Below are 25926 nucleotides of genomic sequence, written 5' to 3' on the forward strand. Positions count from 1 at the left end.
TGATAATACTTACGCATCTCATTGTGTTGTTGATGCAGGTAAAGATAAAGTGTGATTGTGGAATCATGGCAAGGAAGAGAGGATGATCTAGGAACTCGTTTGTTTTATGTTTGGTGTTTTTGGTTATTGGAACCCGGTTAGGATTGTCAGTTATTCTTGGTTTTGTTGATCGAATTATTTATTTATTCATAAAATAGTATTTCCGCACTCCTTCCAACCAGACCCCCTCTAGGTCTCTCTATCCAGTCGATATACTCACGATTTACTAGTCATTGTTGCTCACAACTCACTCTCCACTCTCAGACTGCAATCTTTGAGCATAAACCGTCACTCTCAGGCCTCGGCCTACGGTATCTCGGGTATCACACATATTATCTTCCCCACTCAAAGTCAAACCCTGAGTTGTGTCGGCTCACTCTCAGCCACAAAGTCATCGAGTTACGACACTTGGAGAAAATAATACCACAAAACTCGCTCTCGGGTCGTCACCCTAAAGCGTGCTCTCGGATCGTCACCCGAAGCCACGGTACCCCTCGTACTCTAAAGACACCATGTCCCTCGAGTTACCGGTACCTCAGGAGCATACCCCGCTCCTCACGAGTCGTTGGGACCCTCATGTCCCTCGAGCAACAATACTAAACGCTTCCGAGCATATCTCTAGACGCTTCCGAGCAACAATATCGCGTAAGACACCTCTATGCCTCACCATCCATCATATCCCCTCGAGAACATCCTTATGACCAACTCCCAGCCATCTCGTAAACACACCTTTCTCTTAGGTTGTTTACTCAAACTTTCCAAAAATAGACAAGTCCTTTCTAGGAAACTTTCCATTTTTGGAAACCGCACAACACATTCTTAAATAAGACAACTCAAGTCAAATCCAAGAAAAAAAATACTCATCTTATTAATCATCAACTGTCATGATCGTTACAACTCCAAACGAATATACAAATGAAAGAGAAATAACAACAACAACTCAAAAGCTCAAAAACTCAACAACACTGAAACTGGAAACCAAGGAAAGGCAAACTCATGCAGCAACCTGCTTCTCGAACCACTTCTTGAACCTTGCCTTCATCCTCGCCTCTGGCTCCCAAGTCTCCTCTGTCACACTATCGCAGTACCACAGGACTTTGATCAAAGGAATCTTCTTCCGCCGAAGTTCCTTGATCCTCCTCTCGAGAACCCTCACTGGTCTCGCCTCCAAAGTCATGTTGGGCTGAAGATCCTCTGGAATCTTAGCCAACACCTCATCATCCTTGTGAAGACACTTCCTCAGCATCGACACATGAAACACCTTGTGAAACGCACGCATAACATCAGGCAACTCTAACATGTATGCCACTGGTCCCACCCTCTCAACAATCCTGAACGGACCCATGTACCTCAGACTCAATTTAGTCTCTGAGATAGACTTGTTCGGACCTCGCAACATGGCCATCTTAAGATACACTTTGTCCCCAACCTCAAATTCAAGCTCTCTCCTCCTCTTGTCAGCATAACTCCGCTGTCGATCCTGAGCTTCCTTCATGTTCAGCTTAAGAACCCGGATCCTCTCCGTGGTCTCCTGAACATAATCTGCACCATATATGCTCCTCTCCCCCACTTGGGTCCAGCATAACGGTGTCCTGCATGGCCTCCCGTACAACGCTTCAAAAGGAGCCATCCCAATACTCGCCTGATAGCTATTGTTATAAGCAAACTCTACCAGACTCAAGTGATCCGCCCAATGACCTCCCCAATCCAAGACACACATCCGCAACATATCCTCAAGCGTCTGAATAGTCCTCTCAGATTGCCCATCTGTCTGTGGATGATAAGCCGTGCTCATCTGCACCTTAGTACCCATCTCTGCCTGAAAGGCTCTCCAAAATGCAGAAGTAAACTTGGAATCCCTGTCTGACACAATACTCACAGGTACTCCATGCAACTTCACGATCTCGCTCACATATTTCTTAGCCAACACCGCCGCTCCATCGGTTTTTCTGATGGCCAGAAAATGTGCTGACTTAGTCAGACGGTCCACGATCACCCAAATAGCATCTTTGGTTCGCGACACAGGCAACCCAACCACAAAATCCATCGTGATAAAATCCCACTTCCACTCAGGAATGGGTAAACTCTGCAACATGCCACCTGGCACCTGATGCTCAGCCTTAACTAACTGGCAAACATCGCACTCTTCAACCCAATTAGCTACATCCCTCTTCATCCCGACCCACTGATAGTACCGCTTGAGGTCTCGGTACATCTTAGTCGCTTCTGGATGAATGGAAAACATGCTCGCATGAGCCTCACTCAAGATCTCCCGTCGCAACTCCTCATCCTTAGGCACACAAACTCGCCCATGCACAAGGATAGTCCCATTAGCTGCAAACTGATACTCAGAGCCCTCTACCTTAGAAGCCGCAATTAACCCCTCATCCTTCTCCTGAGCCAACCGAACTCTAGTCAGAAGATCTGCTCGATCCACAACTTCCAATCCCAATGGCTCTCGTGCCACAGCACACAACCGCAAAGCACCAATCTCACTCACCAAGGCCTCAACACTCTGCCCTGGAGCCGCGCCCACGCGCTTACGGCTCAACGCGTCTGCAACCTAATTAGCCTTACCAGGATGGTAAGCTATCTCCAGATCATAATCAGTCATCAACTCCATCCATCGCCTCTGCCTCAGGTTCAGCTCTGGCTGAGTGAAGATATACTTTAAACTCTTATGATCCGTGAACACCTGCACTTTCCCGCCATAAAGATAAGACCTCCAAATTTTCAAGGCAAAGATTACTGCAGCCATCTCCAAATCGTGAGTAGGATAGTTGCCCACATGCTTCCTCAACTGTCGTGATGCATAGGCAATAACCTTCCCACGCTGCATTAGAACACAACCCAAACCAACTCCCGAGGCATCAGTATACACCATGTAAGGCTCTCCATGCTCTGGCAATGCTAACACTGGTGTACTCGTCAACATCTCCTTCAGGCTCACGAAACCCTCCTCGCACTCCGGTGACCACACAAAAGGAACATCCTTCCCTGTCAGCTTAGTCATCGGCTGTGCCATACTCGCAAACCCTTTGACGAACCTCCTGTAATACCCTGCCAACCCAAGAATACTCCTGATCTCAGTGGCATTCGTCGGTCTAGGCCAATCTCTGATAGCCTCAATCTTCTCTAGATCCACTGAAACTCCCTCTGCAGAAACAATGTGACCCAGAAAACCCATCTCTCTCTGCCAGAAACTGCACTTACTCAACTTAGCGAACAACTTCTGCTCCCGTAGCTTCTCCATCACTCTCCTCAGATGTACCTCATGCTCCTCAGGACTCTTAGAATACACCAGAATGTCATCAATAAAGATGATCACAAACTCATCCAAAAACTCCTGGAACACGCTGTTCATCAACCTTATGAACGCTGCAGGTGTATTAGTCAACCCGAAAGGCATCACCACGAACTCAAAATGTCAATATCTCGTCCTGAAAGCAGTCTTGCGAACATCTGCCTCCGCTATCGGGATCTGGTGATAACCCGACGTCAAATCAATTTTGGAGAAACAAGTAGCACCCCTCAACTAGTCCAACAACTCATCGATCCTTGGCAAAGGGTACTTGTTCTTCATAGTGACCCGGTTTAACCCCCGGTAGTCAATACATAAGAGGAAACTCCCGTCATTCTTCTTCACAAATAACACCGGCGCTCCCCAAGGTGAAGTACTAGGACGAATGAATCCCTTACCCAACAAATCCTCTACCTGCTTCTTTAGCTCTGCCATCTCTGCTGGAGCCATCCTGTAGGGTGCCTTAGACAACGGCGCTGTCCCTGGTTCCAACTCAATCGTGAAAGGATCAGACCGTGATGGTGGTAATCCCTGCAACGATTGAAACACATCCTCGAACTCCTGAATAACCCGAATGTCGCTCACTGCTACCTGCCCCACAGACTCCGGCATAGATATCGTCACCAGGTAAGCCTCGCATCCCTTCTCGATCATTTTCTCTGTCTGCACTGCTGAGATGACGAGACTCCTTGAGGTAGGTCTCACTCCCTGATAAACCAACCTTCCCTCTGGCCGCTCAAAAGAAACTCTCCCACGGTGGCAGTCAAAATGTACTCTATAATGATCCAACCAATCCATTCCCAGAATAACATCATACAACTCTAAAGGGCTGATAATCAAATCTGTTGGCATTGACTCTCCTGCAATCTGAATATCCACACCCTTCGCGTTCCCCAGAACCGCTAGAAACTGCCCTCCAGCAACCTTGACGGCTCCAAACTGCTCACCAGGATCCCCACGGATGTTGCCGCGCGAGGCACTCTCCGGGGTAATGAAGCAATGCGATGCTCCAGAGTCAAACAACACATGGGCTTCTACACCGCCCACTAATAAGGTCCCTACACAAACCTCATATGCTAAGAACCCTAACATTCATCACAAAACAATGATATCCAAAACAACAGAAATAATTCACAAAGTCTGAGTCTCAGAAATCATACCAGTAATCGCTCTGTTGCTGGTATCGCCTATCTCACGCGTAGTGTAACTCTGCGGTGCCGCTGCAATATGTGCCAACTGCTGCACTCCCTGCTGCACCTGCACTCCGTGCTGCACCGCCGGCTGTACCACTGTCACTGCTATCCGCTGCAGCTTAGGACAATTCGGTCTGAGATGTCGCCTCTCCCTGCAGTGGTAGCACTCACTCGTCTCAGCTCGCTGCGTGCAATCCGCCACCTTGTGGTCAAGGCTCCCACAAGAAAAACATCCTGCACGACCACCCTGTCCAGCTCTGGAAGGATGATCCCACTTCCTCTTCTGCCCCTGCGCAGGCTTGCTGCCCTTGCTAGGTGCCACCTGCTGTTGAGTCTTCTTCGGTTGTACCGCTGGGCTCACTCCCACCTCTTGCCTCTGAAGATCCTCCTCTACCTCAGCAGCCGTCTCCACAAGTGCCGCCTTCGTGGCGTACTGCGATACTCTACACCGCACCCTCAAATCCGGTCGAAGTCCCCTCAAGAACCTCCTCATCTGGGCCTGATCATCCTCCATGCTCCGACCCGCATACACCAAGAGTCGGTTAAACTCCCGGTCATACTCCCGAACCGACCGCTCACCCTGTGTCAGCTCAAGAAAACGCGTCTCCATACGGTCGAGCGCCTCCTGCGGAAAGTACTTTGCATTAAACTCAGCCACGAAATCTGCCCAAGACATATCCGCCTGCCTCCTCCTGGCAGTCACACTCCGCCACCACAAATGTGCATCCCCCTCTAGAAAATGCACTGCTAGATCTACCCGATACTCCGCCCGGCATCTGCTCGAACCGAAGTTCCGCTCAACCCGCGACCTCCAACTGTCGGCCTCCTCAGGACTAGTACCACCAGAAAAATAACCGGTGCCAATCCTCTGCAACTGCTCCATCATCCTCAAATAAGATGGAACCTCCTCAACAACCGCAGCCCGCTGCTGTACCTCCGCCACTCGTGGCGCAACTGGAGCCTCCACTGGTACCACACCTGGTAACCGCTCCAACAACTGCCTCAACAGGCCCGCAAAACCAACTTCTGGAACCTGGGCTCCTCCGGCTGCGGCACCCATCACTCCTGGGCCCTCAGCACCAACGGCATGCACACCGGTACCGACACCAGCTCCACCAGCCCCCATTCCGGCTGCACCAGCTATATCGGCACCAAGACCGTTCCTAACCCCGAGCTCCACAAACTCAGGCTGCGAACCCACACTCTGCTCAACTGTGGCACTGTGGCCATCACTCTCGCCGGTACTCTCGAGGACTCGTCCCCTACCGCGACCACGACCACGAACTCCAGCTCCTCTAACCATCTGTGCTACTCAAGAACAAATGGCTAAGAATATAAAACAAACGAATATATCACAAACAACTTACCGTGGAATCTCATTTAAGGCTCGGAGAAGATGATGGTAGGACTCCAACAACACACAATTGACTAAACACTCCATAATCATTCCTCAATATGCTAACACCCTAGCTCATCCCACATCAATCAACAGGAAAATAATTCATCAATTATTTTTTTTTACACATCCTAGAACCGTAATTGCTCTGATACCAAATTGAAACAACCCGACCCATTTTTTTGTAAAAAAATATAATTAAATATTTCCATAAATATCTAATTAAACCAACCAATAACATAATAATTAAACCGTAAGTCAGAAATACTATTTTATGAATAAATAAATAATTCGATCAACAAAACCAAGAATAACTGACAATCCTAACCGGGTTCCAATAACCAAAAACACCAAACATAAAACAAACGAGTTCCTAGATCATCCTCTCTTCCTTGCCATGATTCCACAATCACACTTTATCTTTACCTGCATCAACAACACAATGAGATGCGTAAGTATTATCATAAATACTTAGTGAGGCGATCCTCTCATCTACGAGCTATACACACAAGCAAATAAAAAGGTATAATCACGAATACAATACAAACAAACCAGTCATTGAACAATTCACCCAAAACACATTCACCACACCTACATATCATCACACAAAACAAATCACACAACCCAATCGTTCAGATAAGCTCATGGTCACGCACTCACCTTAACAAATTGATTCTAATAGCAATTAAACCCAGGAGAGACTTTCCTTGCGTCTGAAACAGTCCAGAAACGTCCGTTAACTATTCAATCGCTCCGGTGAAATCCTAGCTGCAGACGTCACAAAGCTGCCCACAAAATCTCGTGCCGATCGGAAAACAGACGAGACCACGATCTCAGTTTCAATCTCCGCTGGTCCTAATTCGCGTATGAGAAAACGTGTCTCACGAAACTGCGAATAACTCAACCAATTTTAATCCAAATCCAATTCTGTAAACTGGAGAATAACGATAAAGGACTTGGGAATAACTCTACCAAATTTCGTTACCTTTTACCACGATTTGATATGACGAAACTGATTTCTCCCAAACCCTAACGATTCTGCTCCTTCTCCTTTTCTCTCTTTTTCTCCTTTATAAAACGAAAAGTGGCTAACCAAAGCCCTAATCTCGAGTTTCCTTCTTTTATAGGCACACTCTAGGGTTTCCAATTAACCCAACCAATTAAACCGGATGATTTAAAAAACAAATCCTAACCGATTTTCCGGTTCACGGGCGTTACAAAGAGTATTGTTGCAAAAGGGTAGTAAAAAAAGGTTAATTTTGCAAATCTACCAACGTACTTTAAGAAAGTACTTTAACAAACCAAGCTTACAGGGTCGCGTCAAGATGGCCTGGAAGATAAATTTACCTGGCCTCCATGTCTACAGCATGCATTAATTGAATCTAAAAATATTAGATTCCAAAATTAAACTATTATTACCTTGACTGGCAAATATATGAAGGTGTTTGTGAAATATTTATGAATTTAATTAATTCAGGCTGTATAATGAAAATGGAAGGGGTAAAATTAAAAAGGAGTAGCCTTGGAAGTGCATTCTTAACAATAATTTTATTTTACAAAAACATATTACTCAAAATACATAAAACGATAAGAAAGTAAGTACAAACAATAACATTTTTATTTTAAGCGAAAATGACTTATATCTATTATTAATTACAAAAAAAATCCAATACATAGATCCTTTGTCAACTATCAATCATTAGTTTTGTATTGAGTTGCTACCTCAATTATTAATAAAAAATTTACAAGAAAAGAGAGAAATGTAAATGCTAAAATACTAGCATGTGTGTATAAATAACACTTCAATGAGAAGACTCTCTAAGTTACCTATAAATAAATTTACCAAAAGAATTTTATAACAATAATTGAGACCTCTCAATCTTTCTATTTCTAATTGGTCTTTGCATATTGGTGATGTATACGGAAAAAATCTATGTTTACGGTCAAGAACGAATTTAGTCGCAAAAGCAAGAAAATCATCAATTGCATTGTAAATAAAAAACAATAATATTGGTATAAAATATATCAAAATTGGAGAAGTTATGTCATTAAGCTTCAAGACAAATGTTTGTAGAACCACATGATTTTGGAGCGATATATATAAAAGATCTAGTGATAAGCATTTTATAGGTTTTACTGCATATCAAGCGCAAGCTTTGTTCGTTAAAGATAGATCATCGTATAATTGGTTATTTAGGGATGATGGAATCTATTTTCATAACGCTTTGTTGCCTAGTTACTATAAGTTTTATTGGAAATAATAAAAGACAAAAAAAACTACTACTTTATTTCATAATTTGTAGTAGATGTCACAATAAGTAGATAGATGTTGTATACAAATTTTGACCAAAAAAAGATCTAGTATACAAAAAGTGGACTCTAAAATCTATAGGATTGTTTTGAAGTACTTGTAAAAGAAATAGTTTATTAAGATATAGTTGATCGATTAATTCCGACATTTGCATTTTTTGTTTATACTAATATAATGTACATTATAAGTAATAGATAATGAAGGTTAATATTAGCAACTTATCTGAGATTTTATTTTGGTGAACATATTGTTCGCCACAAAAGATATAATGCAAATGGATGAGATAACCTATGCTAGGCTGGTACTTAGAAGTTCATACACTTATTTCTGTCCAACATATATTGAAAGTCTCCAATGATTTGTTTTAACAACTATTAATAGAAAACTTTTTTTTGGACAAAATTTAATAGAAAATTTATGTTAACAGAGAAACAAGAAACTGTAAATTCAAAAATAGCAACATAGATGTTGTTATAAATACACACACACAAAAAACAAGTCAACACGACAAAAGAAGATCAAAATATCTCTACAAAAAATGAAATATTTCACAATTTTTCTATTTGTTTTTAGTCTTTGCATGCTTGGTCATGTATCCGGCGCCGGAATCAGAATCGTGAACGAACTCAAAAATAAGAAAACCCTTTGGATGAGGTGTTATTCCAAAAATGACGTACTTGGTCCAACAATAATACCAAATGGAGGACAATTTACAGATTATTTCTTTCATAATTTATTTGGTACGACGCGTTTTATGTGTACCTTAAAACAAGGACCTGGATTTAGTCACAGTCAGAGCTTTAGAGCATTTAAAAATTCTGGCTTATGGGATTGGAGAGCTAGAGAAGATGGGATATATTTAAGAAGAATCTATAAGGCCAAATTTGACGACGCTGCAGACAATCTGCATAAAGAGCAAAGTTGGATATAGTAAATAGTTACAAGCTACCTCATTTATATAGAAGATTCAATACTCTTCATAAAACCAATTATATATAAAAAATATTTTATTGGTCTACTTGGCAATTCATTTTTAAAAATAAACAGAAAATTATTAACATTTAATTTATGTGTATTTTTTTCCAATACATTTCCTTTAAATTATGTGTGATGTGTCGCCAGAAAAATATAGTAATGGTTAATAAAATAATATAACTTCATTCATGTGTATCATAATTTATCTATAATTAAATTGTCTTTAAACTCATATGTAACAACCACCAAATTCGTGTGTAACTACTAATGTAAAATTAAAACTAGTACCTTAAGCTAAAGAATATATCTACTGACTACTGTAACCCGCAATCAATAATCAGGCATGCATAAACCCTTCTTCGAATTTGCGGCTCGGATTGGTTTTCTACTCCCAGTTATTATATATACAGCATGCATTAATTGAATCCATAAATATTAGATCCCAAAATAAACTTCCATTACCTTAACAAGCAAATATATAAACGTATAGTTGTGTTTTAATCATAGCAAGTTATATATTTTTTTTTTGAAAAAGGCTTTCTATTGAAATGCATAAGGAAATAAAAATTACAAAAGCCCAGCCCGACTTTAGTGTTTGTTTGGTCGAAACCAATAGAGAAAGAGCATACCCCAATAACAATTAGAAACACACATTGAAACATAGATCTTAGGGTTGAACCTAGACTGTAGGTGAAGGTAGCCGATGGAATAGTGAGAGTTCACCTGGAGAAGATCAAGAGGAAGAGAACCATAGCTGTAGCATCGACGATGATAAACGCGGATTCTGGTCTCTGAAGGTCGAGATTCTGTTTCGGACGGTAGAATCAATTAGGCGAAGCAGAGAGTCAGCAGATCTGAAGGTGTTGCGATGAAGCCGATTGTTCCTTTCTCCCCAGAGGAAGTACATCGAGCATTGCCAAGCTAGAAGAGAGAGTCTTCTCTTATCTTTCGGACCTTGAATGGCTTGCATCTGAGTGACAGTTGCAGACCAAGAACGCAAAGGTTGAAGTTGACATCTCAGAGCAATTGAAGACCAAACTGTCCAAGACAAATTGCAATTGAAGAAGAGGTGATCACGACTTTCCTGAGAGAAGTTGCAGAGTAAGCAAGCTGGATCCGTTTGAAGACCCCATCCAAGTATCCGATCTCGTGTTGGACACCGGTTCAGAACTAGTAGCCAAGTGAAGAAGCTATGTTTAGGGATGCCTCCATAGGTCCACACCGCAGTACGCCAAGGGACTAGTGGAGAGTCCTCATGGAGAAGATGATACACAAGCCCAGTTGAGTAGCGTTGATAAATCTTCCCATTCACTTCTCATTCATAATAATCAGCATGATCCGAGAGAGTCAAATTAGTGAGAAATATGTGTAAAGAGACCTGCTGATCTGATCTAGGATTAGGGAGAGCCCAACGTCCATGCTCATGTAGCTGAAGAAGAGTGGCGTCTTGTCTAACTCCCAATCTCTGGTCCTTGAGAAAACAAGAGATCCTGCCAAAAGGAGACCAATTATCTGACCAAAATCTACAAGTAAGGCCATTTCCCACTCTCAATTTAACCCACTTAAACGCATCCCCTCTAATTTTCAGCAACTTGTTTGCCAGCCAAGAGTAAGCAGGTCTCGGTTTCATGATCCAGAATTGTTGAGAGATCCACGCAGGAAGTGCACTTTGAACCAAGCCACCCACACCGAACGGGATTGGAAAAACAGCAGCCAAATCAGCTTGATAGTACAAGCTCTATTCCAGTAAGAAAGATCTCTTATTCCCAGCCCACCTTGATCTTTTGGTTTTGTTACCAATTCCCAGGAAACTCTAGCACTATGATGACCTTCCAGTTTTCCTTTCCACAGAAAAGCACTACAGATGGAGTGGATTTTACGAATGCACAACTTTGGAAGGACGAAAGTGGAGCACCAGAAGTTTGAGATTCCAGCAATGACAGTGTTGATGAGCACCAGCCTACCAGCAAAAGATAAGGATTTCGCACACCAGTTATTTATTTTCCCTTTAACCTGCATCAGTAATGGCTCACAATCCTGAAAGGTTAGCTTTTTCGTACACAGGGGAACGCCAAGATAACGAACAGGGAGAAGGCCAAGAGTTAAACCAGTAGTGGATCGGATAGTTTCAGTCTCACCCTCAGAGAGCCCTCCAGCAAAGAACGAAGATTTTTATAGGCTTATAGCAAGACCAGAACGCTCCTCAAACTCCTTCAGCACCTGGAGAACGTTTTGGACTTAAGAGAGAGAGCCATCCATGAAAATAAGCAGGTCATCAGCGAAACACAAGTGAGTAAGCTTTGCAACGTCACAGTGATGATGGTAATTGAACTTTCCTTCTTCAGTCGCTTTATTCAACATTAGAGAGAGATTGTTCATTGGAATGATAAAAAGGTAAGGAGAAAGAGGGTTGCCCTGTCTCAGACCTCTTTTACCTTTAAAATAGCCATGAACCATACCATTATACCCAATTGTGAAATTAGTAGTGCAGATACAAGCTTGGAGCCACCGCAAATATTGATCAGGGAGATCAAGACTTTTCAAACAATTGAACAGGAAGTCCCAGGAGAGAGTATCAAAAGCCTTAGCAATGTCCACCTTGATGACAATACGCTTAGGACCCTGAGCTTTATGGTAGCCATTGACAATTTCCCAAGCAAGAATAGTGTTTTCTAGTAAAAGCCTATCCTTAACAAAAACAGTTTGATTTGGCAGGATAAGCGTAGGAAGGAGAGGCTTGAGCTTTGAGACAAGGAGCTTTGAGATCACTTTGTAGAGAGTGTTGAGGCAGGAGATTGGCGGTAGTCAACAATTTGAGATGCTCCAGGATGCTTTGGCACAAGAGTGAGAATGGTGGCATTTGTTGAGGAGGGCAGAAAGGAATCACGGAAAAAACTGGCTTATGGAAGTAGTAACCTCAGGACCAAGAGAGCTCCATGCTGTTTGTAGAACCCGGAAGTTAGCCCATCCGGACCAGGCGCCTTGCTAGGGTTTAGTTTGAGCAGAACTGCAGTAATATCTGAAGCACTTGGAGGAGCTATCATAGCTTGAGACTGAGATAGAGAGCATCTAAATGAATTCAGGGAGCCGAACCAATCACTTGAAGACCAAACAGTAGGCGAAGCTGAATAATCAGGGGCCAAGATAGACATAAAATGGGAAATTGCGTGATGGCTCATAGCGAAATGGTCAACAATGAGAGCTCCAGAAGGGAGAAGGAAGGACCTGATAGTGTTGAAATTTGCTCTAGACCGGCAGATTTTCTGAAAGTAAGAAGTATTAAGGTCACCCTCCTTCAGCCAGTTGATCCTTGATTTTTGCTTAAAATAACTCTCCTCTATCTCCCTAAGGAAATTCCATTTATGATGAAGGTCTCTCTCAAGCTGGAACGTTATAGTAGAAGGATTCTGCAAAGCTTGTACCTGCACATCCATTAACAAACTGTTAGTCTCTCTCACTCTCTCTTGTATTTGTGAAAAATTCTCTCTGTTCAGTTTTTTGAGGTCTCGCTTAATGGTCTTTTGCTTCCAACAGAGATCAGTGAGATTGAAAGCAAAGCTTCCGGCCTGAATCCAAACTTCATTCACCAGCTGAAGGAAGGTAGGGTGTTTGGTTAGGTAGTTGAAGAACTTAAAAGGTTTTGTTCCAGAGCTAGGGAGTGGGAAATCAAGGTCAACTAAGCTTGGCGAGTGATCAGGAGGCAAAGGGGGGAGGAACGTGGTGAAGCTGCTTGGGAAAAGAGAGAGCCAGTAGCTGTTAACAAGAACCCGGTCCAGTTTCTTTGCTAGGGGGGAAGCTGGCTGATTATTACTCCATGTGAAGAGGGGACCTTGGAACTTCAAATCGAACATTTCCAATTGATCCAGTGTATCTTTGAAATCAGTCATTGGAGGAGTTAGCGAGTTCACAGTAGGAGAATAGTGCTCTTCATAGTGGATAATCTGATTGAAATCACCTCCAATGAGCCAAGGGGAGGAATCCAGAGCAAGAGTCTGTTGAAGCTGCAATAACTCCACCCACATGTCAGTTTTTTCTTCTCTAACATTAGATGCATACACAGCAGTGAACACAAACTGAGCCTTGTTTGCAATGTTGACCTCACAGGTGATAGTTTGCCTAGACTGATTCAAAACTCTAACAGAAGTAGGATCCTTCCAAATAATGACAATGCGTCCATCATCATCCGACAGGTGATTAGAAGTAAATTTCCATCCAGGGCAGACTTTAGCCATTATCTGGTTAAAGTTAAGATCTTTAATGTGTGTTTCCAAAATTGCTCCAAAAAGAGGTTGATGTCTTCTAAGCCAATTACAAAAGGGCTGATGCTTACCCGAGTCATTTAAACCTCAGATATTCCAAAAGAAGTGGTTTGTACACATTAATGAAGAACAGGGGACTCTTCCATACTAGGAAGAGGACAAACCACTTGATGATCACTATCTATGACAGATGGTGACAAAAAACTCGAGCCTGCAACAAAAGGAAGGACAGGTGGGAGAGGCAAAAAGGCTCCAAAGGGATTTGGTGAAAAGCTAGAGGTTATTAAAGAAGGATGGGAACGAGATCTTTTTAGGGATTGGGGAGGGGTATAAGGATACGGCAGGCCAGCGGGGGTAATAGACGCAGGAAAGCCAACTATCATAGGCAAATCAACAGTATTTTTTAGCACAGGGTTAGGGAGGGTTCTTTGTGGTTTAGTAGATAGGGGGGGGAGGGGAGGCAGAGGTGGTAGAAACAGGGATGAGGGGAATGATGGGGGTTAAAGCTGGGGTAACAGAGGGATGGGAGGATAAACAAGCGAAGGTGTTAGAGGTAGGGGTTAATGCTGAGGTAGCAGGTGACAGAATAGGGGTTTTCAAGGAAGGAGGGGGATGGGCTACCAAGGCAGTATCATTACCAAGAGGGTCTTTAGCAGTCGAGACAGCAGAAGAAGTTGGGATCTCAGAATTATCTTTGCCTTTGTTAGTAGTAGCTGCTGAGCCTTTACTTTTCTTAGTTTTAGGAACTGAAGACTTCGGTGGAGGACCAACAGGGGGTGGAAGCTGCAAGCAATTCTTGACAATATGGCCAAGCTCCTTACAGTGAGAGCAAGTAGGGGGCAACCAAGGATAATACACTTTCACTTCAACAACTTGTCCATTATCTCTTGTAAAATCCACAACATCAGGTAAGGGTTTGGTTAAATCCAGCAGGACTTTAGCATGTGACACTTTTAGGCTCACAAGGTTTACGGTGAAATCATCAGTTTCCTTTGGCTCACCAACTAGTCCAGAGACTAAACTGATACCTTCTTTGGTTCGCAGATCTAGCGGAATATTAAACATATGAATCCATATGGGAATGAAATCAAAAGCTGGGGAATCAGAAGCACTGTGAGAAGCCCAAGGTGCAGTGTGAAACATAGAATCACCGATGTACCAAATACCTTTTTCTAGCACTTTCTCACGAATGAAATCATTTGGAATTCTGACAAGCATTGTGCCAGACAAGTGATTGACATGAATTTCAAGGCGGCACCCCTTCCCCCACATATGATTCAGCACACTTTGAATTTGGTTATATAGAGGAGGTCTACCATTAAAGTAGCATATGATGAAATCTTTATGGAACTCAGCCCCTCTTTGAAACACTGTATCAGGAATGTGAGTAGTAGGTCTTCCAAATTCAGAGAATTTTATAGGAGCTAGGCGTTTCAAAGAACGGTTTACAGATTTTCTCAGTTTTTCCGCCAGGGTCCTTGGAACAGAGGCAGACGGAGGCCTACTTGAAGAAGGGGCTCTTATAAGAGGAGATTGCCCTGCAGAAGGAGCAGCAGCAGCAGCAGCATCAGTAGATGAGGTCGGACCACCAGGAGTGATAGGAGGTTGACCAGAAGTGGTGGACAAAGGAGGATTGTCAGAATCTTCAGGGGAGGGATTAGAGGGGATAGGGGCAGAGGGTAATATAGGATTGGAGGTTTTGATTTGGTAAGAGAAATAGAAGCCTTGTTTGTGAGCAAGAGAGAGGTTGATTTTGGTTTAAGTATAGTGAAAGTTTCAGCTACCTTATCTTGTATTGTAGCAGTAATTCCAGATCTAGAAGAATTTGAAACCGCATCTGGACAAACAGAAATAGGAGTCTCAACAAGATGCATCTCTACATCAGTAGTAGTTGGATCAGAAGCAACGACCAACACAGAGCCTACCACTACAGGCTCAAGAACACGAGCAGTTTGCAATGAAAGCTTTGGGGTCTTGGAGGAACTGGAGGACAGGGAAGGGAACTGGGACAGGGATAAAATAGGGGAAGAGGGATCAGGGGGTCAGGAGGGAGAGGCGGAGGAGGGATCTGGTTACCACCAGCGGTGGGAAGCATTGGATTCAAGGCGGAAGCACGACCATTCGAGAACCAGCGGTTCTGCATTGGGAACTGGGACAGAGAGAAAAAAGAAAAAAGAACACACAATACCAGACAAAAAAACTATTTAGCAAGTTATATATTCATATCACCTCAATACCATACATCACAATGCTTAAAATAAATAGAGAATATAGTATAACTATTCGATTCCATAATTTAAGGTAAATTGACCTCGAAAAAAATATCTACAACCTCCACCAAATAAATTTGTTTCGAAAACGTTTGATATATTCCTTAAACAACGTAATTTATAAATTCAAATCAAAAAACAGATCTTCAAATTCGACTAAATCTATATATTCGATTCAATTGATTGTCATTGAACAATTAATAAAATTAAATACCCGAATATATCAAGTATATATCTTAACTAACATTATACACAAATATTATTCTAGGTTGTACTTTCCTAAACCCTATATCAAACAATTCACGAACTAGATTACTATAAATATATGGTGAAGAATGCAATTGAAAGTCAACTAAAGAAAAGTGAACAAGCTACACAGGTTCATCAGATATGGAGAGTGGTGAAGAATTTGATAGTAGTTATTATTTTACAAATATAAGAAATAGAATTTATTTACTAATAAAACTTTTTTATTCTAACTATTACAATAGGAATATATTCTGTAAGAACATTGTTTTTTGTTAACTAAATCAACTTTCAGTTATCCAAAAAACACAACCAAACTTTTCAATTAAATCATAATGAATTGTATAAATTAACATTATTCTCTACATTTGTAATAGATCAGACATTAAATAAAATTCAGTTTACCAACATTAAAAATACCAAACAATTAAATGTATAATATTTACGTAAAATATATATACTAATATAAAATTTAATATCACAAAATAAGTACACGTTTTATTTTAACAAAAAAGTTTTAACAAAATTAATTAAACAAAAATACCTACATGTATGTGCGGGTCATGATCTAGTATTCAATAAAAGAACATGAACAAACTCTATATTTACATAAGGAATTTGAATACAACAAGTTTCTCTCATATGTGGCTTTAGAAATTATAAATGAGAGAAATTTAAAATATTCATTTTGGCCTAATACAAATAACAATAAAAATTGTCTACAATGAGAGACTAATTTTCTGATACTTATGTTACTGCGAGATAAATATCTTTTAAATTTGACGACTCTTTACTAGGAATTATACAATCAAACTTATGTAATGGAGCTATATATTTTAATAGTACTCCAAACTTTTAAGTAATATTACATGATTCTACAATATTTAATAAATGTTTAAAAAATATACACCTGATTGAAATAAGTTTCAACAAGAAAAACATGGCTATTTTGTTGGTGTATCAAATTTATTTTAAGCAATCTACATCTCTTTTTAATCTGTTTATTCCTAGATGATAAAGGACAAACAACAATATCAGTTGTACATGGTAAAATAGTCTACCCTCTACGTATACACATAAACGGTTAAAATGAACACAAATTACAATTTAGACCAATGGAAAATCGATTTTACTCAAACACCAACAAACTTTGAACAAAGAACTGTTACACGTAGAACCAAACAATATGATGAAAAGTATTATTAAAATTTAGATCCTTTAGAAATTCACCCTCTTTTGGAATAAATTCATTTTATGCACATTTTTTTTTCTCCGATTATAGGTCTAGCCAAACTATTACTAACTCGGAAAAAAATACAGAAAAAATATTCACAAAAAAAAGAGAATAAACCTATCAAATTTCACCTAGGTGATTTGATAGAAGTCGTATCACCTAGTTTTCCTACTTCTCCAAAAGTTTCAGATTTGAAATAGACAAAGAATATCAAATTTAAATTAGAGAAAAAAATATCTTAAAGGAGAATTTTTATCCAATAAAGTTAAAAATAAAGAAAAATGGTACTTTGACACCTTCAAAGAATTTTTTTTTTAAAGAGAATTATGGTATAAAGATATGAAGTACATATTCTATTTTTTGCATGGTTTGAAATATGTGCTGTAGAAAATAAAATAGATTATCCTTACAAAAATGAATCAATAACATTAGTTCAATAGTATATAATACATGGGAAATGACTATTGAGAAATACAAAAGAATTCATCCACCATTAAAAGATATATGTTGTGACTAGTGCATGGATAGAAAAACAAGAATTTAAAGAAATCAGAAGAATTTATACTTCTTCTCTTTCAGGGAATACAGTTTTCGTCTCAACAAAAAATTCTTTAACAATTCCTGCGGCTGGACTTGGACTGGTTAGAATTGCTCCTTCACGAAATTTGGGGTGAATTTACAAATAAACATAAATAAAGGGAGGTTTCACGAATTTTTAAAAATAAGTATCCTGATCACTAAATATTACAAAACTAAAGAACGTCACACAGATGGTGATCGAACAATACCGACACCTAAACCTCTGTACCACAATTCGACGCAATTCATCGTTACCCAAAAACCTCTGTTTCGATTCCTAGACACTCTCACTAGGGTTTTACAACTATGGCAACGACTCGAATGGTTAGGGTTTCGCAAGATGGTTCGGGAGATTACTGCTCTGTTCAAGACGCAATTGATTCGGTGCCTTTAGGTAACACTTGCAGAACTGTGATTCGTCTCTCACCTGGGATTTATCGGCAACCTGTGTATGTACCCAAGAGGAAGAATTTCATTACCTTCGCCGGAATCTCACCGGAGATCACGGTTTTGACTTGGAACAATACAGCTTCCAAGATTGAGCATCACCAGGTAACGTTTGCTATGTTCTTAGTGTTTTTGGTACGTGTACGGCTCTGATTTGGTTGTTTTGTTTTGCAGGCGTCTAGAGTCATTGGGACTGGTACGTTTGGTTGTGGTAGTGTTATTGTTGAAGGTGAAGATTTTATTGCAGAGAACATTACTTTTGAGAACTCTGCTCCTGAGGTAATCATATAAAGTCTCTTCCTTTATTACTACACAAAGTTTAGAAATTTTACTCAAATTAGTTTAGGGATCTATAAAGTCTCTTCCTTTGTATGTTCTTATTAATGTTCAGATTCAAAGTTTGGAAATTTCTTCTGCTGAGATTAGAATTAAGAGTTGTCTATGGTGATTTTTTATCCTAGTTATGTTATTTGACCACTTTGTATATAGGGATCAGGGCAAGCTGTGGCGATACGAGTCACTGCAGACCGTTGCGCCTTTTATAATTGTCGATTTCTCGGTTGGCAGGTTCGTTTATCAGTCCTTTGATTCAAATGATTTGTGTAAACTTGTGGAAACTTTGTGTTGGTTGTTCATAGTTTAGATGTGGTATATTGCAAGTAGGTTGATCCAATCTTGTTATAGCTTATTTGCAAAATGTGAAATGCAGGATACATTGTATTTACATCATGGGAAACAATATTTGAAAGACTGTTACATCGAGGGAAGTGTGGATTTCATATTTGGAAACAGTACCGCTCTCTTGGAACACTGCCATATCCACTGCAAATCTCAGGGGTTTATAACAGCACAAAGCCGAAAATCGTCTCAGGAATCTACTGGTTATGTATTCTTAAGGTCTGCTTCACAAGGATTACTTACAACTTCTACATTCTTCCAAGGAAACTGAGTTTCTACTAACTTGTTTGCAGATGTGTGATCACGGGTAATGGTCAGAGCGGGTATATGTATCTCGGAAGGCCATGGGGACCATTTGGGAGGGTAGTCCTTGCTTACACTTACATGGACGCGTGTATCAGAAATGTGGGTTGGCATAACTGGGGAAACGCAGAGAACGAGAGAAGTGCTTGCTTTTATGAGTATAGGTACATCATATGACATCTCTTAACTGCAACAAGTGGTAATCACGAAACAGTTTTTTGATATTCTTTTGGATGTAAAATGGTAGGTGCTTTGGTCCGGGTAGCTGTTCGTCTGAACGTGTTCCGTGGTCGAGAGAACTGATGGATGACGAAGCTGGACACTTTGTGCATCATAGTTTTGTAGATCCTGAACAGGACCGGCCTTGGTTGTGTCTAAGAATGGGTGTGAAAACACCATATTCGGCTTAGAGTACTGAAAAAAAATGTTGTAACTGCCATGGTGAGGCCTAGAATAACAAAGGATCATGAAGAACCTATTGTAAACAACCCTAGTATCAAACTTTGGATTATCTTTTGTCCAAGTCAATAAGTGCACTACAAAAGGATCTTCTATAGAAACTATGATTATACACTTCATAGTTTCTTCTTGTTTAACTAAATTGGTAAAATGTTTTGGTTATTTTTTTGTGTAAATAAGATTATATAAAAATGGGCATTTGGTCTAGTGGTATGATTCTCGCTTAGGGTGCGAGAGGTCCCGAGTTCAATTCTCGGAATGCCCCAATTTTTTTCCCACCCAACTAAAACTTCAAGTTTCTACAACACTAGAATTTAGATGTAACTATCTTCTTGATTTGCTTTTACAGATTTTGATAGGTTTGGTGAAGAACATCAAGCAGAAGATTAACAAGAGCTTCACACAGAACAGGTTAAAATAGCATAGAAGATCAATATTAGATTCTCAGATCTATCATAAACAAAATTGCGACCATAGCAATAGAAAGTTGTTCAGTTAGAAATTGGTCAGGCAGGTGAAGAGAAAAAGGCTTCACCTGGTGAGTTTGAAGTACAAGATAAAGATAATGGCGAGGACAAGGACTGTGATTATCGCACCGATGGTCCATTTGTTTCTATTCATTCTCCTAGTCATTGTTGTCAATATTTTCTTGCTCTTTCCGACGTTATCATCGACTCCATGAAGCGTTTCATGGGCCCGTAAGAGAGACTGTCTCTGCCCGTGCAAATCCTGAAGGATTGAAACACCAAGCTCTTCTGTCTCCAGTATCGTTCTCCTACTGTCCTTGATTCTGTCTGTGGTTCGGCCTAAATGGTCTGTTGACATCATCAATCTTGATCTTTGATCAGCTGAAGCCTAACACCCATTTGTATCATCAGTCAGAGAGATCAAAATATGTTTTAAGAACACGATCAAGATTGAGTCTCTACATACCGTCAATGTGTCAGCCATACCAGCTTCTAGTAACTCATCTCGAGCAGTAGCGTTTAAGTTTCCAGATGTGATTCTCTTCACTTCCGTCTTGAAATTGTTAAGATCAGATTTGTATTCCCTTAATTTGACAAGGAGACTGGATTTAACATTGGGTGGAAGGTTTCTTGCCTCGAGGTCCATTTTCTTAACCTGGAAAGAACAAAAGGTAGATAGAAAGTAACCATCGACCGCATACAGGACAACGGTGAAACTTCCATATTCCATTAGAGCAAACGCAAGATCACATACCAAAGCTTCTGCTTCCTCAACCCCAGATTTTATTTCAGATAGATTCTGCTTCTTTTGTTCTGAAAATTGGTAAAGTCCAAGCTTATGATGAAAAAGGGAAAAAATCTTGGCATAAGTAAGCGGTCTATAGTGATGATCTATTCATACTAGTGATCTATCAACTGCAACCTATGAAACTAAAGCAAGCACCATATTATTTCCTTACAATGCATGAAGGAGACAGAGACTTGTACAAGTTAGAAAACTAATCTCTGAACCCTATAGTGAAAGCTTCTGCATTCTCATAGTCACATTCATAAGCTAAATAACTAGGTTAACTGAATCTTCAATCACTATCTCTGAAATCTTCAAGTACACTAAGAAAAGTTTCGTGTTTTCATCGGTGATCCATCATCAGCGAGTCCGCGACCTATGAAACTAAAGCAAGCACCATATATCTTAGGTTATTTGAATCTTCCATCAAGAGCATTAGCTGAAGTACACACACTAAGGAAATTGAAAATACCTCCATCAAGAGCAATAGCTGAAGTACATTTCTTTGAGAGATTTGCAGAAATCTCACAGTATTGTCTCTCATATCTTTCGAAACCTTGACTCATCGTTCCCAGAAACCACTACTTGCTAAAAAATAATCCTGCAGAATCAATTACAACAAAAAATCAGTAAATAATTTGATCTCTAAAACAACCTAGAACGCATAAACACGTATAAATTTAAAGGGGAAGAGAAAATTAACATCGGCGAAATTAGGGGAGATTAAACATGTTAAAGACAAAGTGGAAGAAAGAAAGATTAGGATAGACGAAGGGAAAAGAATCTTACAAGATCCGAATCGATCTGTAGAGAAGATGAACGCCGGCGATAACGGAATGTGGATGACGGGGAGATCCGGCGAATGTAATTACGGAGCAGTGAAAATTAGAGATTTTTATTTTAGTTATTTTAATTGTTGCACTAAAAGAAAATATATAAAATTTAGGTTTGACAAAAAATAAAAAACTTGCAACTTATTCAAAAGAAAGTTGAGGAATAGAAATTCTATAAATTAATAATTTTTATAAATATTAATTTATAGATATTTAGTATTTACATAAAATTTAATATTAAATTCTTTTTAAATTTTTTTTTTATTTTAGTTTTTCTTATGTTTTGTTGTTCGTATATTCAATTATATTAGAATTTATTTTTTTTCTTTTTGTAATTTTTTTTTTGTAAGATATTGTGTCCGTATATCTACGACGTTAACGTGATGCTTAATCTAATTTTTCCTTACATAAATCTTAACAATGGTTTCTCATATAAAAAATGTTACAAAATCAAATATGACAGATCAAAGCAAAACATTATGTGAGTACAAAAAATATCATATCAACTGTACTCTAAAAGAGTTGCAATTATGGCTTGCAGAAAAGTTTCACATAAAATTAGTTTTCAAATATATGCTTTATGATTATTAATTTATAATATTATTGGGACCATATTTTTACACAAAGATTTCAAAAAAATTATTATCTTGTTATCTTATCGATTTTAGTTAATTTTTACATTAGCCCGACTTGGGACCAGCAAAATTTTATTAATTTTATCGTATTTATTAATTTATCAAGTATTAATTTATGTAATTTCTACTATATAAGTGTATAATCATGCAACCATAAAAGAAATTATAATTCACAAATAAATGTACTCCTAGTAACATCCACGGTCATCCAAACTCTAACAATACTCATAATTGTAGGAATTTCCAATAACCATATGGTGTGACAAGTGAAATCATGCAACACTGGATGTCCCTCTACTGAATCAGAAATTCGTTGAAGACTGCATCGCTTTATAATTCTCAAATGAGTTGGCTACTACCAGTTGGAATTTACTACATTTCCATTAGGTTCATCTAGATTCTTCTTTGGGGTTTATGGGTTTTTGTACTAGAGTAAACTCTTTTTGTAAACATAATTATGGTCTTGCCTTTTAATCGGAAAAAAAAAATGTCTGAAGCCAAATTTCTTCTTACCATAACAACGGTTTTTTTGTCTTCTGGGATAGGTTTACCAAACTTTTTAACATCAACGACAAATTAAAATTAAGGGTATCTTAGAATTTCAACTAAATATATTTTACGTTTATTGATCATTTCGAAATTATTTTGTTTTAAACTCTTAACGTTATAAATTTTTTAAATTATTAAATAATAGTTTAGATAATTTACTTAACTATCGCTACTTTTATGAGTCTTTGTAAATATATGTTCTGTCACGAATAATTTGGATGTTTAGAAAGCAATGAACAAAAAGTGTTTTTCAGTTTCATACTAAAATTTATGGTTACTTAAATTTACACTAGAACTCGAGTAAGAAATATCTCACATGATATCACTTATGATATCACTTAATCAGGATACCGCTGCTATGTGGATGGTTTATGGAAAGAAAGTGACAAGTTTTCTAGAACATGATGGTATTGTAGATCATCAAATGGAGAGCCACCAACCATGGGAGCTGTGAATCTAAGGAGTTTGTCTCCAATACACGTAGATGTGGAAGTCCTTTTTGAGCTATAAAGTGCATGATTGACGTCGACAACCAAGATGTAGTTTTCTTAACAAACTGTTCAACCGAATGACCGGCATTTTCAGCATATTTGGAGGAATTACAGAACGACAAGGGAGAGTTCACTAGCTTTTCTTTATCTTTAATCTCTCGTAATTCAAATGTAAAAGTGGACAATTTGGCATGAAAAGTCTATACCGAAAAACATCATATCATGTATGTAAACAACATTCGTTAGATATAATTGTTTTGAGCTTTATCTAATTAATATGGGAAAATTAAATTTAAAGGAGTTCTACAATTTTTTTTGTCCATATACACCTTTTTTTGGAGAATGCCAACTTGGACCAAAATACCCATACTCTATATTTTAAGCATTTTTGAAAAAGTTTAACATTGATAACATGTAGATCTACATAAATATAGTTGATTTGTAAAAAAAAAAATTGTTATTTAGTTGAAAAAGTTGATTTTTTTATAGATAAAGTTTTGTCTAAATTTCTTAGAAAACGATTTCTAGTGATCTACTTTGTTTAGAATTTCTGTTCTAATATTTTGTACATATTCTACAATTTTTAGAATACATATTCTACAATTTTTAGATATTGAATATCCTATTTTCTAAGATTGTTAGAAATAAAAATAGTCTAAATATCGTAGAATATGTATTCTAAAATTTCTTTCATGTTCTAAACTATGTGTTAAATTGTATTCTAAATTTTTTTATAGTTTCTGAAAACAGTAGAAAACGTTTTCTAAGAAATTTTCACTTTTACAATTTATATTCTAATCAAATTTAGAATTTTTTTACTAAACTATTTAGAATTCCTAGATATAGAAAGTGAATCTTTGAAAAAGTAAAGTAAATATTTATTAAATATTATGTTTTAATAGTATATTTTCTGTTAAGATTACGATTTTTTACTGGATTTAGAAAACAAATTCTAATTTTTTTAGAATACAAAAAAAAACACCCAAAAATAAATTATAAACAAACGATTTGTGCCCTAGTCGATTTGTGTCCTATTATTGATCTCTTCTTCTTCACGTTCTTCCTTTTCCATCTCGTGTTCTATTTTTCATTATGCATATCTATGTGAGGAGTGGTATGTGGAGATTGTATGATAACAAGAAGTGGAGATTTATTGTTGATGAAAAAAGAGTGGAGATTTATTGAAAACTTCTATTTTAAACAAAGGGTTTCAAAATAGGAAAATATATCAGAATTTGTAAATATATTAAGACATATATTTTTAATTTTTTGTTAATTTGATTTCGAAAAATTAAGGGTAAATTGGGTTATAAAATCTTAAGAAAACCTATTTGACTAATCTACAAAAAAAAGGAATAGATGGACAATTTATTTTGTAGATATCCTTTACATTTAATTTTGGTTGACAAAAAAAAATATTTTTTATAACAAAATGTGTTTAGGGTTTAGGATTTAAGATTTGTGGTTTAGGGATAGGGTACAATTATTATTTTCCATATCAAAAATTTAATATTATATACAAATATTTAATTTATGCAAAATATCATATCTCCTTTTCATATCAAATATTCAAATAAACTAGTATTTTTAACAAAAACAAACCTAACTGTATTATCACAAAAATCTAAACGACTAAAAAAAAGAAACAAAAATCGAAAAAGGTTATTGATTGAAAAAAGTATTGAGATAGAATCCACACCTTCACGAAAAAAACCAAAAAAAAAAAATTCACACATTCATTACAAAATCTCACACTATTCAATTAAAAGTTCAGATCATCGTCTATATTTAATAATTTCACTCTCACTAAAAATAGTAAATTAAAATCTTAAACAAACTCTATAAACCTGAGAAGAAAAAAATTGGAATTGAAGAAAAAGTCAAGACATGAAGTTTACAACATTAGTTTGCATCACATTTATTGTAGTCCTCGTTTCATTTATGGCTCCAATCAATTCAGTGAATCAAGCTTGTAACAAAATTGAGATCACGGGATGTGTACCAGCGATACTTTACGGAGATAAACCAACAACACAATGTTGTGAGAAAATGAAAGCACAAGAACCATGTTTTTTTTATTTCATTAAGAACCCAGTTTTTAATAAATATGTCACATCCCCGCAAGCTCGCGCAATCTTAAAATGTTGTGGTATTCCTTATCCTACTTGTTGATGTCAGACGTAACCTAGACCAATACTCACATCATCCATTCAAGTAACCTTCTTCCTCTTCTATATTTGACAAAATTATATACAAATTAACTTATTATAACAAAAACTAAATGACTAAAAATAACTTATTATAACAAAACTTTTTTTTTCCAATCAATAAACTAAAATGAAAGCACAAGAACCATGTTTTTGTGATTTCATTAAGAACCCAGTTTTTAATAAATACGTTACATCCCTGCAAGCTCGCTCAATCTTAGAATTTTGTGGTATTCCTTATCATACTTGTTGATGTCCTAAATATTA

The 25926-nt window shown here is 38.2% G+C and overlaps 3 protein-coding genes, 1 long non-coding RNA gene, 1 other non-coding gene and 4 pseudogenes across 13 annotated transcripts; 5 read left to right on the forward strand and 4 right to left on the reverse strand.

Moving 5' to 3' along the window:
• Positions 1-929: 929 nt before the first annotated feature.
• On the reverse strand, positions 930-5836 carry AT3G29076 (annotated as a pseudogene; the record flags this gene model as incomplete). Its single annotated transcript has 1 exon — positions 930-5836.
• Positions 5837-7798: 1962 nt separating this feature from the next.
• AT3G29077 lies at positions 7799-8190 on the forward strand (annotated as a pseudogene). Its single transcript has one exon.
• A 723-nt stretch (positions 8191-8913) lies between these two features.
• On the reverse strand, positions 8914-9134 carry AT3G05665. Its single transcript, NR_141192.1, has one exon. It is a non-coding gene; the product is annotated as an other RNA (long non-coding RNA).
• Positions 9135-9948: 814 nt separating this feature from the next.
• AT3G29078 lies at positions 9949-13594 on the reverse strand (annotated as a pseudogene; the record flags this gene model as incomplete). The annotated part of the gene is made up of 1 exon: positions 9949-13594.
• A 63-nt stretch (positions 13595-13657) lies between these two features.
• Positions 13658-15682, forward strand: AT3G29080 (uncharacterized protein; the record flags this gene model as incomplete). Its single annotated transcript, NM_113831.1, has 7 exons — positions 13658-13801; positions 13935-14296; positions 14408-14510; positions 14780-14868; positions 14948-15078; positions 15124-15170; positions 15221-15682. 7 exons carry the CDS (start codon positions 13658-13660, stop codon positions 15680-15682), a joined length of 1338 nt encoding a protein of 445 aa, NP_189552.1.
• A 2269-nt stretch (positions 15683-17951) lies between these two features.
• PME31 (pectin methylesterase 31) lies at positions 17952-19784 on the forward strand. Its single transcript, NM_113832.4, has 6 exons — positions 17952-18355; positions 18425-18529; positions 18740-18817; positions 18960-19147; positions 19222-19395; positions 19479-19784. Exons 1-6 carry the CDS (start codon positions 18110-18112, stop codon positions 19639-19641), a joined length of 954 nt encoding a protein of 317 aa, NP_566842.1. The 5' UTR covers positions 17952-18109; the 3' UTR covers positions 19642-19784.
• A 99-nt stretch (positions 19785-19883) lies between these two features.
• On the forward strand, positions 19884-19955 carry AT3G29095. The gene has a single exon. It is a non-coding gene; the product is annotated as a tRNA-Pro (tRNA).
• Position 19956: 1 nt separating this feature from the next.
• VTI13 (vesicle transport V-snare 13) lies at positions 19957-21878 on the reverse strand. Of its 5 annotated transcripts, NM_001203068.2 has the most exons (6): positions 21734-21878; positions 21417-21545; positions 21117-21328; positions 20912-20970; positions 20624-20812; positions 19957-20545 (listed from the first exon to the last, which is right to left on the reverse strand). In NM_001203068.2, exons 5-6 carry the CDS (start codon positions 20801-20803, stop codon positions 20222-20224), a joined length of 504 nt encoding a protein of 167 aa, NP_001189997.1. In that variant the 5' UTR covers positions 20804-20812; positions 20912-20970; positions 21117-21328; positions 21417-21545; positions 21734-21878; the 3' UTR covers positions 19957-20221. The 5 variants fall into 5 exon arrangements, with proteins under 5 accessions (NP_001189997.1, NP_189554.2, NP_001327544.1 ...); NM_001339004.1 differs by lacking the exon at positions 21117-21328 and having other exon boundaries at positions 20018-20545; positions 21734-21846; NM_113833.4 differs by having other exon boundaries at positions 20624-21328; positions 21734-21846.
• A 3437-nt stretch (positions 21879-25315) lies between these two features.
• On the forward strand, positions 25316-25851 carry AT3G29105 (annotated as a pseudogene). The gene has a single exon.
• The last annotated feature ends 75 nt before the right edge of the window (positions 25852-25926 follow it).

This window comes from Arabidopsis thaliana, chromosome 3 (genome assembly GCF_000001735.4).
Source record: "Arabidopsis thaliana chromosome 3, partial sequence".
Lineage (NCBI taxonomy): Eukaryota > Viridiplantae > Streptophyta > Magnoliopsida > Brassicales > Brassicaceae > Arabidopsis > Arabidopsis thaliana.